General features: G+C 28.3%; 3 protein-coding genes across 3 annotated transcripts; 1 reads left to right on the plus strand and 2 right to left on the minus strand.

Annotated features, from left to right (window-relative positions):
* Positions 1–2667: 2667 nt before the first annotated feature.
* On the minus strand, positions 2668–3885 carry LOC111031441 (sentrin-specific protease 8-like). The gene has a single exon (XM_022311366.1). The coding sequence runs from the start codon at positions 3617–3619 to the stop codon at positions 2957–2959; it is 663 nt and encodes a 220-aa protein (XP_022167058.1). The 5' UTR covers positions 3620–3885; the 3' UTR covers positions 2668–2956.
* A 2445-nt stretch (positions 3886–6330) lies between these two features.
* Positions 6331–9433, plus strand: LOC111031420 (dihydrolipoyllysine-residue acetyltransferase component of pyruvate dehydrogenase complex, mitochondrial-like). The gene is made up of 8 exons (XM_022311341.1): positions 6331–6595; positions 6669–6832; positions 6894–7030; positions 7373–7630; positions 7709–7888; positions 7956–8149; positions 8216–8378; positions 8452–9433. The coding sequence occupies exons 1-8, from the start codon at positions 6483–6485 to the stop codon at positions 8713–8715; spliced, it is 1473 nt and encodes a 490-aa protein (XP_022167033.1). The 5' UTR covers positions 6331–6482; the 3' UTR covers positions 8716–9433.
* LOC111031421 lies at positions 8785–12296 on the minus strand. The gene is made up of 10 exons (XM_022311342.1): positions 12093–12296; positions 11861–11920; positions 11344–11439; positions 11148–11285; positions 10896–11079; positions 10679–10833; positions 10458–10609; positions 10088–10379; positions 9837–10021; positions 8785–9061 (listed from the first exon to the last, which is right to left on the minus strand). The coding sequence occupies exons 1-10, from the start codon at positions 12098–12100 to the stop codon at positions 9018–9020; spliced, it is 1314 nt and encodes a 437-aa protein (XP_022167034.1). The 5' UTR covers positions 12101–12296; the 3' UTR covers positions 8785–9017.
* Between the last annotated feature and the right edge of the window lie 3902 nt (positions 12297–16198).

A 16198-nucleotide genomic window follows, 5' to 3' on the forward strand; every position in this document is an offset into this window, starting at 1 on the left:
ACATACACACATCATTGTAAAATCGATACATTCATTACTCCACCCAAAATCTAAAAAGTATTACAATTTAAAGTTACAAAAAAATTAATTATTTATACTTGTGTTTATTTTATTCTATAATGTAATGAAAAAAAAGGTAACAGTATACTAAGCAATGGGTTTTCAACCTTTTTGGGTTCAGAGATCTTCTGATTTGAAAACTTGCTTGTAACAATTGATGACGCCTCAGGAATCAGTGATGTTCTGATTGAAAATCCCTGTGCTAAGGTAAAAGATGCTTAGATGCCTTATATTCATTAATATAGGATATTTAATATTAAAAAATCTTGTATTTGTTTTGATTATAAATTTTACAATGTTTCTATTGAATTAGAGTATTTACAGACTTAGAAACTACATTTGATATAAGAAATACCATTGACATAAATTTTAATTAATAGTTATGCTGTAAAATAATATACCACATTGAAATCTTAAAATGTAATATGTTTCTTCGGAAACGCCAATAACTCTGGTAGTTGAGGCATATTTTTAAATTTAAAAAAATCTATATATATATACCACATTAATATATATTTTGTCGTATTAATTGAATGTGAATTTTAATATTATTTGTGCATGCTATAATTTTTATTATATCTATTATTTACTACACAATTTGTATATTTAATGTTTTGTAAATGGCGTTTTTTTCTTATTTCAATAACAAAATAATAATAATAATAATTCTGTTTATATCCGTGTTCAATATTTTTAATCAAGTTCATACTTTTAATTTTAGATTCTGAGATTCTATGAATGAATTGATTTTTTAATGATATTTTTTTTTGTGTGTATACATATATGTTTATGACTTATAGTTGAAAAATGATTCGATCTTCAACTTGAGGGTGATTTCTAATAGTAATTTTACTGGACCTAGCTGTTACATTTTACTCAAACCTGATTTTCTTTAAAAAGCTTGAAAATTAAATTTAATACATAATATACATAATACATAGGTAACATTTGTGTTCCTCTTAGTTCATAGAACTTCATACTGAAACTAAAATATATTTTTTTTCAATGTATAATGACAATTTTTTTTCATAGACATTTGAAGTTCAAATTTGGAAATTAGATATTTTAACGAAGAATAACGATAAAAGTTATTTTGTCATAAATCAGAAATATTTATTTTAGGAACTAAACAATTTTTATGCCTATATTACTATATTTTATACACAATGATAATTTCAACATATTTAGATTTTAATCCTATTTATATTGTATTTATACAACGCTTACTATACTATCAAATGCCAAATGGCAAATGCCAATATAAACATTAACCATATTATCATAAAGTATACTTAATAGAATATGCTGACAGCGAGTATTTGCTCAGAATCGTTTTTGGTATTTATTTCGTTTTTATCATTGAATTTAAATTAAACATAAAAAAAGTACAATAAGTGTTTGAAATTACCCAGTACCTTCCACAGCTCTATATTTATATGTAAAGGCCCAAGCATAAATATGTATTCCAACCAAATAATTGTTAAATAATCAATTTGGTTTCTATAAATACAGCAGTCATTCGATAATTCAAACCTCAATAATTCGAAAAACTCCATAAATCCAACTAAACGCTAAGTCCCCTGAGAAAACCTCTATAATTAGAAAAAAAATACATGTATTCCGGTCCCCTCTATAGTTAGAAATGTCTGTTTGTGAGGCACACTCTACAATTCGAATTTCTTTAAACACGGTTATATGTAAATTCATATATATAAAGATTATGTCAAACTATTTATATGACAGGATAACGTCAATTTTTTGAGCAATCTGAAATGGACGAAAAAAGATGCGATACAATTTTCAATGGTATCAGTAAGTAAGACAACGCTATGGACCAGATTGTGGTCAACAATTTTTCACAAAAAAAAATAACAGATTTTTTAATAATATGCATAATAAATAAATATCAATTAATAATTTTATTTATAAGTAAATGTCAAAATAAACGTAATACATCTATAAAATTTTTTATCTCTCTTTAATTTGAATTAATTTTTCTCCTTCGATTATTCAAACAGTCGGTAAATAGAATTTTGAACTCGGTCCCCTGAATTTCAAATTATCTAGTGACTACTGTAATTATAACAATATACTTTATTAAAAATCAAATTGATCACCCCAGTGTGGTTTAATGATTAACCTGAGATGTTTACACTAAATTTAGCACTAATTATTAATCATTTATAAATTATTTTATATATATATTAAATGTTGAGATACCTATCCAGAATGATTTTTATAAACCATAAATAATTATTATACCAGTACTTGGACCGTTTCAATAAATTATTTAAATTGATACATCAGTAGTAATTACCAACATTTTCAAATCACCTAAGCTCCTCCCATATCTACTTAAGCCATAACCAATTGACACCAATATTAAATTCTTCAAAATGTATGTTTTTTTTTTCATTGAATTATTTTGAAAATTCTGTTTACAATTAATTGCAGAAAAAATTTTTGTTAGCCTATATTAAATCATCAATTTTGGTTAACTTTTACTGAAATAATAAAATGAATAAATTAACTATTTACTTGTTCAAACTATATTATAAAAAAATATAAGAGTAATAATTAAATTCAACAAAATATTAATTGTGTGCTTATAAAATACATTATTATAAGATCAATTTTATAAAAGAATATAATATTATGATTTAAAAAAAAAAAAAATGAAATGGTGAGGTTAATTCATTACATACTAATGAACTAATCAAGATCATTTTCCAATTAGAGTCTTACATAGCAATAAAACTATTAAGAGTGCTATAAATTATTAAATTTCATAAACAATGTGTTAAATTATTTAAAAACAATAATTTAGGAACAAAAAAATAAATAAATAAATATACATTAGTAATAATTATATATTAAAACATATCTCAACACGGCCCTATGTAATCTCTTTTCTTCTAGCTAATTTGTAAATCAGATTGACTAAACTAGTACGTTTATTTTGCAGATCATCTACATCCACTGGATCTACTTCGCGTATGTCTAAGTTTGCACAGACAAATTGCGCAACGTTTTCCGCGTTGCATATAAGGTGTATTCCACAGTCGTAACTATTCTGTTGCTGTCTTGTCGCCAATGGTGTGATGATGTCTACAATGTCTTTAAAATAAAATTTCAGCTTTAGTGCTAATTTTCTCGCCTGTTTCTCATTGGAATCAAATATTGAATCCATGTGGAAGATACGTTTATCTTGTGCCCCATATACTACCAGCGACCAATGAGTACCGCCGACCGTTTGCAATTGTTCTTGATCATTCAGCGGGAAGAAGATGTACGAATAGTTTTTGCCTTTGACCAATGGGTCGAGGAACACGGCGATGTCATCTAAGTTGCACTCCTTAATGCATTGCACTATTTCTGGGCTAATAAAATACACTTTTGGATTGTTCTTGAACACTTCGGTGTTCAGGTACTCCATGTAGAAACCGATGACAGAATCGTTTAACCATTGATCATCAACAAGCAAACGAACATCAGATTCGTGAAGGAGAAAATTCTCGTAACTCAACACTACTGGATCTTTTTCTTTTGAACTACTCATGGTGGTGGTTTTCGGTGAGAATCACAATTTTAATTAAAAAAAGAAGAAAAAATATACTTTGCCAATGGTCCGTACTAGGTAAAAAATAAACACAATTTACAATAATGATTATTAATATTTGACATATTTTGTTATTTGTTTATTCGCTAGAGTAACTAAGTTAACGTAAGGGTACAAACGATAATAACAGTAATAATGTAATAACGACGTTACAATGTTATTATTTATTTATTTATTATTATGATTTACATTTTACAACAATAAATTTAATAATGATAAATTGATTTTATGATAAACTCAGAACAAAAAGTAAACAAGAAAAACTAACAGTGTGTCCGGGTAAGAGAATAAAAAACTATGTTCGAACCATTGAAAAGTTAAAATTTTATTGTTCATGAAATATTTTTACCACAGAATAAATGAAATTTAAATAAATTTTATTTATTCTGTGTTTTTACATTCGACCATGTTCGATGAAGGTAAAAAGTTTTTTATTTTATATTTATTAGAAACATTTTTGTATCATAGAATTACTATAGGTGATTTTGAGCTTGATTTGCATAATGCATAGTCTATTTTAGCATGGATTTTTACTTAACTGTGTAAGACTAGGATTGTTTTGAAAAGGAAAAATTAATGAGTCAATCTGATTTTTCCTTCACACATTACTGTATGTATATAATAAACAAAAATGTGTGTAATTGTTCAGTAAAATTTATGTTTAAAAAAAATATCATTTAATCTATTCATATAAAAGTTTTTATCCATCGATAGTTACTGTATTCATCATCAATTGAACCATAGACATATAAATATTTAATATTTATGTGTCTGAAAATTGAACACTTTTTACTGTAAGTAACTAATCATTACTTTTTAGCTTTTTTATTTCTATTACGAACTTAAAAAGTAGGAGGTAGATAGGTACTGATGAACAAAATAAGGTGTTACGTCGAAATGATAATTGAAATGTACCAGAAAGTAAAAACTGATTCCTATACATATTATTTAAGTAATTTGTTTGAGTTGGTAGGTTTTAACCAGTGGTGTTATGTGGTAACCGGACAATTTGCCCCTGACAGTTTTTGGCTTAATGAGACATTTCCCCCCCCCCATTTTCTAAAAATTATTTTTTTCTCATAAAAAATATAAATTATAATTGTAAATGTAATTTGATACAGGTATTTACATAAAATATAAATAATAACTAATAAAAATGACTAAACAATTTGTATATAAGTAAAATATAGGTTAGGTTAAAAAAAATTTATAAAATATAATCTAAAAATGTCGAAATGAAAATGATATATTTTGTAAAAAACATTTAATTTCTGATTCTTTTGTTATATACTTATATCTAAGCAGTAAGCACATATTTCGTCATCTTTGTTCATACTTATTTTTTTTAATAATTCATTTTAAATTAATTCAATCTTACTAGCTAATAATACAGTATGCTAGTACTATTATTTATAAATTTTATTTATTAATTAGACAATCTTTTAAATGTAATAGCCAATAGGGAATTACACTAATTACAGTGTAATTGATTATATTTATGGAAAAAAAAATTATATTTTATTAAAAAAAAATAACTTCTCATTAAATAATAAATGATATTATATTATTAAATTGTAAACATAAGAAAAAAATTGGGAAAAATGTCTTACTATGCCAAAAACAGTCGGGGGGAATTTGTATACGTGTAAAATGTTTTGTAGCTAAAAACCCGGGTGGTCACCCATCCGGGAGCTAACCTCAGCACTTCTACGTGACTGTGGCCAGTTACTGCGTCACAAAATAGCACAAATATATTTTTACAATTCATACTAATTTCGGCTGAACCCGTTCACTGTAGTTGGCTTGAATTGTAGAATAGGCGTATAACATAATATATTAATATAGGTAGAAATAACTTTATATATACATTTATAAATTGTATACGGTATTATTTTTATTTAAAAATTTCGTGTTTGTACATTGATTATAAATATTTATAACCAATGTTTATATATTCTAGATATTTTAATAATTTAATATGACGTTACGTTGTACATAATATAACTATTATATAATTATTAACTATCGATATTTAACATCATAATTCATAATTTTAATTTTTAATCGCAATCTACTACGTGGAGTATGAACCAGACGTCGAAGTTCCAATAATTTACTAGTTATCACATTTTAAATAATTAGTTACTTGTTTGATGGATGACCTATCCTAAGCATCGTGGATTTTACTGATAAAACGTGATAATTGATAATAAAAATAAATAAAATACCTATTTCAGATCAATAACTGACAACTTGTAGTGTTATAGACTACTTACTACCACGGATATAGATAGTATCTATATCCGTGCTTACTACCAAGTGCTTGTAGTATTAAAAAGTATATACAAGTATTAAATCATGTTATAAGTATATTAAGTATGTCAACATTATTAACGGAATTGTCATATCGAATTTTGAACAAAAAATTAAAAGGGCGGTATGAATGTTTTATTTTCATTAAACACAAAGTCGCGTTATATTTGCTTCAAATCCATAAAAAATAGGATTGTAAACCTAATATGTTGGAAAAAACGGAGAACGATACAATATGGTATCGACGATAAATTTTACGAAAATGTTCAGTATTGTAGAAGGGATAGTGGGGCAGTGGCTACTCTGTCGATTTGCCGGATTTTATCAGTTTCACCGATGATGTGTTGATAACGTTTTGATAGCCACTGCTGTAACTGGGTAGGACGTCCTTCGAGGTTATTTGAAGTTCATTTTTGCCTTTTGGGCGCTAATTTTACTGTCACTTTTTAACGTACAATTTCATTACCAATTTAGTCTATAATCATACAGTATGTCTGGATCAAACACCATCATGAACAACGTGCGTCTGTTAAGGAACCTAAACAGGAATACGGTGAAAACAGTTACCACTAAATGTCCAATCAAAGTTATTCAAGCTTATAGGTATTTAATTGATTAATTAATTATTTAAGGTACTGAGTGGATAATAATTTGTTTTCCTCTTTGCGGTATTTAGGTGCCAGAGTTCCATTCATTGGCGCACTGGTAGACGTCCATCCGTAAAAAATGTTGGCTATCGTTTCTATGCCACTGATTTCCCAAGCCATATTAAAGTTGCTCTCCCAGCTTTGTCTCCTACCATGGAAAGTGGCACCATTATTAATTGGTCTAAAAAAGAAGGTAAATAACATACTTTATACTTTAAGAAAAAAATATCAAATTTTTCACAAATATCTTGTAGGTGAAAGATTAAACGAAGGAGACAAACTAGCTGAAATTGAAACAGATAAAGCTATTATGGACTTTGAAACTCCTGAAGAAGGATATCTTGCCAAAATCATAGTGCCCGCTGGTCAAAAAGATGTTACAGTTGGAAAGGTACATAATAATACTATATTATGTTACTATTTTAAGTATTTTACATTTTTAACAATTATGCAATATTGCAATAGGGTCATCTTGGGGATATACTAAAAATTGTGACCTTGCATTAGGGTCAAAGATATTATTAATTGGTGTATTAAAAAAATAATTAAGCAAATTTATTTCTATCACTAATTAGACTTCAAAAACGACATACTAAATAATTGTTGTATTTTTATTGAAACGTCTGTTTATAGGTTTAATTTGTTTAAATTAACAAAAAAATTTGATTTAATCAATTTACAACTCAAAGATAAAATAATAAAAAAAATTTAAAAAATTTTTATTTGTTTTCAGCTTGTATGTATTATAGTAGAAAATGAATCTGATGTTGCTGCTTTCAAAGACTTTGTGGACAATGCTCCAGCTGGTGCTCCTGCCCCTGTAGCACCATCACCCAAACCATCTACTTCTGCACCTGCTCCACCTCCTCCTGCACCTGTAGCTACAACAACTTCGGCACCGACTAAGTCAGTACCAATTCCAATTGGATCTCGTATACTTGCTAGTCCTTTAGCAAAACGGTTAGCTGCCGAGAAAGGATTGGATTTAAGCGTAAGAATTACTGAACTTATCTAATTATGCAAATTAACTTAATGTTATTTTATAACTAATAAGGTATTCAAATTTTAGACGATCGCCCAAGGTTCTGGATTGTTTGGTTCAATAAAATCTGCAGATCTGGACAAAGCTTCAATAGCCAATAGTCAGAAAACTGCTGTCGTTGATGGAACTCGCGGTGATGGATTTGTTGATAAGCCAGTGACAAATGTTCGAAAGATCATTGCAAAACGTCTGCTCGAGTCTAAACAGGTAATATTTACTCTTTTGTTGATCACCATTCACCAACATAACCCATATATTTTATGTTTATTTACAGACTATACCCCATTATTATTTAACAGTAGATTTGAACCTGGATAATATTGTTTCATTAAGAAAACGTATGAATGAACTTTTGGAAAAAGAAGGGGTTAAATTATCTATAAATGATTTCATTATTAAAGCTGCGGCTTTAGCTTCTAAAAAAGTTCCAGAAGCCAACTCATCTTGGATGGATAGTTTCATAAGACAGTAAACTTAACTGAAAACTTTCTAAGCTTGTAGCAAATAATTAAATACAAATATTGTTAATTGTAGATATGACGCAGTTGATGTAAGTGTGGCAGTGAGTACTGAAACAGGACTGATAACACCAATTGTATTCAATGCAGATACTAAAGGATTAATAGCAATAAGCACTGATGTTAAAGAACTTGCAGCTAAAGCCCGTCAAGGAAAACTGCAACCCCAGGAATATCAGGTATTTATTATTTCTTGGTGAATTTATATAGTTACCTTGTAACATGAGCCTAACTTGAACTTTTTCATCACAGGGAGGTACATTTAGTGTTTCAAATTTGGGAATGTTTGGTGTTAAGAGCGTATCATCGATAATTAATCCTCCTCAATCATGCATACTCGGCATTGGTGCTATTACTCAACGACTAGTACCAGATAAGACAAATGGAACCCGTGCACAAGATACACTGCAAGTTACATTAAGTTGTGATCACAGAGTTGTAGATGGTGCTGTGGGAGCACAATGGTTACAAGCATTTAGGCGATATGTAGAAGAACCACATAATATGCTTCTTTAAAACCGACTCATTTGTCCCAAGAACAATTCAGTCATAAAATGCTTTCCGTAATATTTTCTTATATCTGTATTTTTTTTTTTTATGTTATTTGTTATAAATAGTTTACATGTTATATTTATCAGTATATACTCTATCTGATTTTTAAGCACACTCTTAGTTGTTTAAATGCATCAAGAGTAAATTTACACAGATAGAAATAGCTTTAGTGAATTATAAAAGCTAAAAAAAAAACACATATAAAAAGAAAAGAAATATTATCTTGATGTTTTTTGGGTGTACAATTTTTATTAGTTTGGAAACGTTCAAAGAGTAGTGCCAAATTGTACTTGTCTCCAATTCATTTGACCTGAATATGAAAAAAAAAAAAAACAACAATACAATATAAGCAAATTGGAAAGATATTCATTTTTCTATTTTTAATAATTGATGTCAAAAAAATTGTGCACAGAAAACAACTTAAACCCTAATTACATAGGCAATTAATTAAATTGTATACTTCAACTTTTATGCCTATGACTCTAACAAAAATCTAACTAGTGCCATTGCTTGTTATGTTTTCTAGATCATATTAACTCATGTTTACTTTAGAAAGTTTTATGTTAAAACAACTGTTGTAAGACTTTATAAAAGATAAAACACATTCCATGTTAAGCCTACCTAACGTTTTTTCTAGTTTCAAGAAATATTGATGAGAATAAATAAATTGTTTAAAAAAAAATATCTAACTATATACGAGAGAAAAGTTCTTCAATCTTTGCACAAAATGCCTTTCTAAAACCTAATTGTTCGAGTTAGCTGCCAAAAAGAAAAAAACCGCCTACAAAAATAATTGAAATAATATTTAATTAAATACAAAATGGAAGTATTACATTAAAACTATACATTTACAAATATTAAACCAATTAAATTCTTACAAAAAAATTAAAAGATATAATATGAACTTATTTTTAAGATAAAAATAAATAAATAATGAACATTGAAACTAGTACTAAAATACCAATGACAAATATTAGATTAAGGAATTATATTATACTCAGATCTATGCCTTGCATTTCATAGTCTAATAATGCTCGATTAGAATCATTCAGCAAAATAAATCAACTATTTAAATATTAACTCACCAAAAGCTCTTGACCATGGTGATTGATGATCAGTTTCATCTTTGCTGATTAAATCATCGACTGTAAATATGTTATGATCGACATTTTTAGAGCAAACCTTCATTTCGCCTGTATATAATGCCACTAATTTGGTAATGTTGTAATGTTGTTTTACTTTCAATGGGCTCAATTGTATTTGTAACAACCTGAAATGCAATAAACACATTAGTGGATTACCAAAAGTTGATTCTTTCAATAATCTATAGAATCACCATTTTAAAAATATATTAGTGTATGGATGCGGTGATTGCAATGCAGTTCTTAAAATAAGATTTGCATCCAATTTTAAAGGTTTGCAGTTCATACAGTTGTCGTTTTGATTATTTTTCATGTCAATTTTTTTGCTACTTTTATATACAACAATACATAGTTCCACAACCCACAGAGCCGCTATCCGTGAATGTTGAGTAACCAAACAATGTAATACGTTTGTCAGCAATCCTGAGTTATTAATTGTTTTAAGTAAAACACTCCAGATTGCTTTATCTGCCTTGGAAATTCTACCTAAAAATAAAATGTCAATCTTAAATGAACAGTTTACAATGGATATGACAAAAACAAAAAAAAATTAAAGAAAACTACCTTTAGATACATTGCATTCATGAGCTTGAAGTAAATATCGTGTAGTAAATACATTGACTAAATCTGAAGACCAATCCTTGATTGCCAAATGGTCTTTCATTTTCTTTACACATTCTTTATTTGAACAACATTCAGACATGTTTAACTTCTCTCTACAATAATATTAATGTAAATAACCTGCTCTATTTTTATTTTTTTAATGTAGCTCAATTTATTTTTACCTCAAAACATTTAATCGTTTTTGCCTGAGAACAGCGTCAGTTTGACTTTTGCTTAATAAATAGAATTCCAATAAGTCTATAAATTCATCAACAATATGTATGTGTACTTTTTTTGCAATAACTAAAAAATTATCATCGTTGTTCCAATATTGTGTCTAAAATAATCATAATGGTAATAACATTTCAAGTATAATCATTTTCTTTGATTGTTTCTTACTTGTAACCATTCTAGTGCAAATTCCATAGCTGCTCTCAAAGATTTTAGAGTAGGTAAATCTTGATCATGTGAAATTTTGTGTCGCATATCAATTAACCACGATGGAAGTTGTAAACGAGAAGCTCTATAATACATAGACTTCTGTGGACCTTTTCCAAAAATGTCAGCTGTCAAATTGACAAACCTTTTTTGACAAAAAAATTATAAAAATCATTAAATATATTGATTGAGTATACAATTTTTAAGTCTCACTTCATTATAGCCATGGAATATAAACGAACTAAATCACTTTCATTGGTAGGTTCATCAACTTCATAAAAATGAACATCTTTAATTATGACTTGTAAAATCATTTCAGTGCAATATAAACCTCGACATAATGATCTTCCTCTACAACAGAACAATTATTTTTAATTTTAGAAAAGAAAAAATGTTTTTTTCTACTTACCTAGATTTCCATAATAAAAGTTTTCTTAAAGCTTGTTTGTAGTTCCGTACATCTTTACTGCCATATATGTCTTGTCTAAGTGACTGCCATTCTGAACTAAAATTTGTAAATAAAACAATGGTAATATCCAAAACAATTTTATACCAAATAAAACTATAAATAGTTTGTTACACTACTAAGGGCAGTCTTTATTAGTCAACTTTATAAATGTTTAAAATAATTAACTAATACCTGCCTTTACGACAATGTTTGTGAATAAATTAGTTTAAAAACTAATGGCCAACCAGGGTATCTTTTTATTAAATTGTCTTTGTTAAGTAAAATAGTTGTCAAGAAACTAAAATTAATTTCTTTTAAAAAACAAAACTTCTAGATATATTACACGACTGGATTTTAGAGATAGCACTATAATGAATGTTAGATGATATTGATCATAATTCCTCTTACAAGTTGAAGTTTAACAATGTTTGTAGCTTATTGGCTAATGTAACTTAATACATAATATGCATTCACTTACTCAGAAGACCACGGGGTCACAATTATTTCTTCCGACGTGTTGAAATACGATGAATTCCGTCTGAAAACCATTAAATTGAATCAAAACCAATTGAATTGATCACATTGTAACTACACAAAACGCTATAAAATACTATTTCGTATGTCATTTTAAAATTTGTGTGGTGATATATATATATAATATTATTTCAAACTTGAATTTTGAAATATTATAAATTGACTGATTAACTTACAGTGCCATACTATTAAACGTACTGCTTCAACTGTTGCTTTGATCAATTTCTCAGTTTCTAATCGACTCACGGGAGACAATACAGAAGACAAAACTCCACAAATCTACTGTTTACTATTAAGCGCATAGATAAGTATAATATAAGTGTTAAGCGTTTCAGCACGTGGGTCTTGTACTCGTCTCATCACTTATCACTTTTTGACTTTTGTGTTAACAGTGTTCAGTGCTTTAATCTCAGTCATGGAGACGGTCTTAGAAGATAAGGTCGGGACTCTTTACTTATCATTGTGTCCGCTTTTTTTTTCCACACAAAATCCGTTTTCAAAAGTCTATTTTGTGTTTTTAGTGTACCTAACTAATATTGTTATAGGCGTAGAATGTGTGTGTGTGGGGGGGGGGGGGCTATAGCCCCCCTGTGTAAAAATTGTATTATTTTATACGTTCATGTATGAGAACTAAAACATAATAAAGTAGGTACCTACCACGAATTAAGATATATATATATATATATCTTAATTCGTGGTACCTACCTATTACTTTTATATTTTGTTCCTTTAAATTCATCTTAAGTTACATTTTTAAAATATATGTTGTGTACTTTAATATCATAGGCTATAGTCCTTTTGCCGAAGAAATTAGCAAGAAGTTCCGATAGCTTCGTCAATACCACGAAGGAAAAAACTAAAAAGGCTGTAGGCCCCCTCCCATATAAATTCACCACGCTACGCTTATGAATACCGTAGATACATGACATTTATGTGTATCTAAGATTTGAAAATTATGTACAGCATTACCCTTAAGAGGATGCTACCCATGCGTGACGCGTTTGTTGTCACCGTCTCACCGACACACGACATACCAAATTTTCATTCACTAGTTTGAATAGTGTGCCGTTAGTTTTGATATTAGAGTGAATTTAAGTATTACCAAACTTTTAGGTAAGAACATTATCTATGCTTAAGCTTCAACGAATTTCCGATAATTTCATTTTCAAGCAAGATACGAGTATGTGAAACAACACGAATCATAATGCTCATATATCTCGCTTGAAAATTAAAATATCCAAAAATCCGCCCACGCTTAAGCATAGATAATATTCTTACCTAGATCTTTGAAAATAACTTAGTCAATTGATCAATTCACTCTAATATTAAAACTAACAGCACACTATTGAAACTAGTGAAAGGAAATGTTCTATGTCATACGTGTAGAATGCAGTACAGTTATTAATGCATGGGTAGCGTCCTCTTAAGTTTTTCAACATTTAACAACAAAAAAAAATAACTGGAAAGTCAAATTCATTTTTATGAGCCATAGATGTTCTATGTTATGACTTATGACGTAGAAGTTTGTGTATTCTTCATACTCGCAACTAGAGAGCCTAGATAATAATCTATATTATCTAGGCTCTCTACTCGCAACCAAAGAACATAATGTTCTATGTTCTATTGTTCTATCTTCTATGTCACAACTTTGGTATTCACAAACAATAATCACAAAAATACCAAACAGCTGAGCATGAATGATAATACTTTATCAACATAAAGTATTCCGTATTCATTTTTGGTTCTTAAGATGTAAGTATATTTTAGTTCATGATCTCAGTGCAAATATATTATTACTCTATGGTGCAAATGGAACAGCAATCGGCCATCATTATGACCACGATGTAGAGAAGAAAATATCTTCACGGTATACAGTATTATATGCTGCAAATAATATATTGTGGCATAACTCTGTATAGTAAAGCGTCTTAGAGATTTTTTGATATTTTTTTTTTTCAAAAAATGTTTTAGCTTATTGTGGTTTTCAGGAGTGAAAAACTTCAAAAAGTATGGTTTTTTCCAAAACGAGCATTTCTTGAAAAATGATACTGCTTAGAAACGAATTTTTTTTCAAAATTTGTGGTTTTAAACAATTAGATAATCGGATAAGTAGTACCTAACTAGTAACTATACATAGTATAGTTGTACTGGTTGGTCGATTAGGTTTGAAGTATAATACGCTAACACATCATACATCAGGATCAAAAATAGAAAAAATCGATTTGCTTTTGTGGATAAGGGATAACTGATGATATTGGTACATTTAAGCTGCTACTGCATCCACATCTAGGAATTCCAATAGAGCGGATCTGATGAAGGATTAGATTTTAGACGAGTGTAAGTTTTCTCATATGTAACAATTAGCGACCAGATCCTGCACTTTTAATCCCTGTAACTATTACATGAAAGTAAGGCAAAAACGTCATCAAAAATAATGTATCATTTTAAAGAAATGTATTCATTTTCAACTATTTTTCAAACACGTCTTACCATTTTCGATTAATTTTGAAAATGCTATTTTACAAAATCAGCTCAAATTATAATATGTTTCGCTCTCAGACCCGTGCGTGACGTAGATTCGCGTACTTCGTTTTTTTTTTTATTCGTTGTTTACAACTTTTTAGTAACCTTAATCATATACTATAAAAGTTATATAGAATAATACTTTTAAGGATTTTATATTTTGTTATTATTTGACTTGAAAAATAAAAAATGTAACTGTTGAAAATAGTAAATTTAAATGTGTATTAGATTGTTAAATTGTTTTCAGAAAATATTTGAACAAAATGATGTGTCAAACCTTCAAAAATATTATTCCTTATGAATTTTGGTATGCACGATTTTCTAAAATATATTAATAATGATTTTGCGTGAATACTTTTTGTCTACTTTGCTTGTGGGCCAGAGAGAGAAAACAAATAGGTAGTTAGCTGAGATTCTAAAATGTAAGTAAATTAAAATAAAAAATGAAAATAAATTAATATTTTACTTATTGGTAGGTACCTACTATTGTTTTTCTTGGGTTAATTTATAAAATAATATTTACAATAAGCATACATTTTATATAAGTATTACATGATTGAAGTTGTATTGATTGTGGGTGGTTTAATTGGTTAGACGTTAAACATTTGAAATTAATTTTTGGAAGGCATTGGATTTTTTGAGAGGCTCTGGGCTTAGTCTTAGTCACACTCCAATCACTTATTTCGAGACTGGTAATGGAGCTGATCATAGTGTATGGAGACAAATAATGAAATATTGAAACCACGATAAGATCAATAATAATTATTCTGGCGTTAAATCCTAGCAGTTTTTTGTAAATTGGTACCTACTAGGGCATAATACGAAGGATCTTATGTTAAGGAGAATTTTAAAATGTTCATAACTATTGCTTGAAACTCGAAATATTAAAACAAAATGCATTAAGGTGGTGCCCTAGATAATATTCTTACCTTTAAGTTAAATAAGAGGCATACAAAGTAGTATCGAGAGAATTATATTGTTACCTCAAAATTATATTCGATATTTATTATTCAAGTCTCAACAACGTTTTTAAAGTTGTAAGTTTTACCTTACAATATGAAGTAAAAACATCATTGTCAAAACAATTTTTGATTGTTAAAATGTATAGGCAGTAGGCACTATATTCTAAAACCGGAATCGGGGGATACAATAATACGCTTAATATATGATATTGTGATAATATTAATTATTTTTTTATCTATGTGAATTGTATCTATGTAATTTCTTTAATTGTCATAAATGGCGGATAATTGTTATTAATATGAACGATGGTTATTGTTAAATTAATGTATCAGTTTGAATCAAGGATATGGTCTGAATTTCTGAATTTAAAATGTATAAATCTATGTAAACATCAATATTTTCTTTTTTTTTCTTCAGAAAACTCTTCTCAATTTACGATATTTATTTTATTAATTTCCTTAGTGCTTTAATACTTTTACTACCTCATAAATGTTATTAAAAATATTGATACAAATATTTTCACTTGAAAAATCAAACAGACTGCAATTTTTAATAAATAATTTTCTTTGATTTTAGTGATATAATAGGACACATTTTTGTCCATTATTAAAAATAACAAATTAATACGGATTCTTCTGATAAAGTAAAATTATCCAAGTTATACATAGTAAAACAGTGACAACTGATTACACCAGTGGGTGAAACATCCTCTTCATATAAACCGGTTTCAACAATCGCATCGTTATTTGACTTCAAATTGTTGCGGACCATGTTAGTCCGTGCATCAAATATTTTC

Source organism: Myzus persicae, unplaced genomic scaffold, assembly GCF_001856785.1.
Source record: "Myzus persicae strain clone G006 unplaced genomic scaffold, MPER_G0061.0, whole genome shotgun sequence".
Taxonomy (NCBI): Eukaryota; Metazoa; Arthropoda; class Insecta; order Hemiptera; family Aphididae; genus Myzus; species Myzus persicae.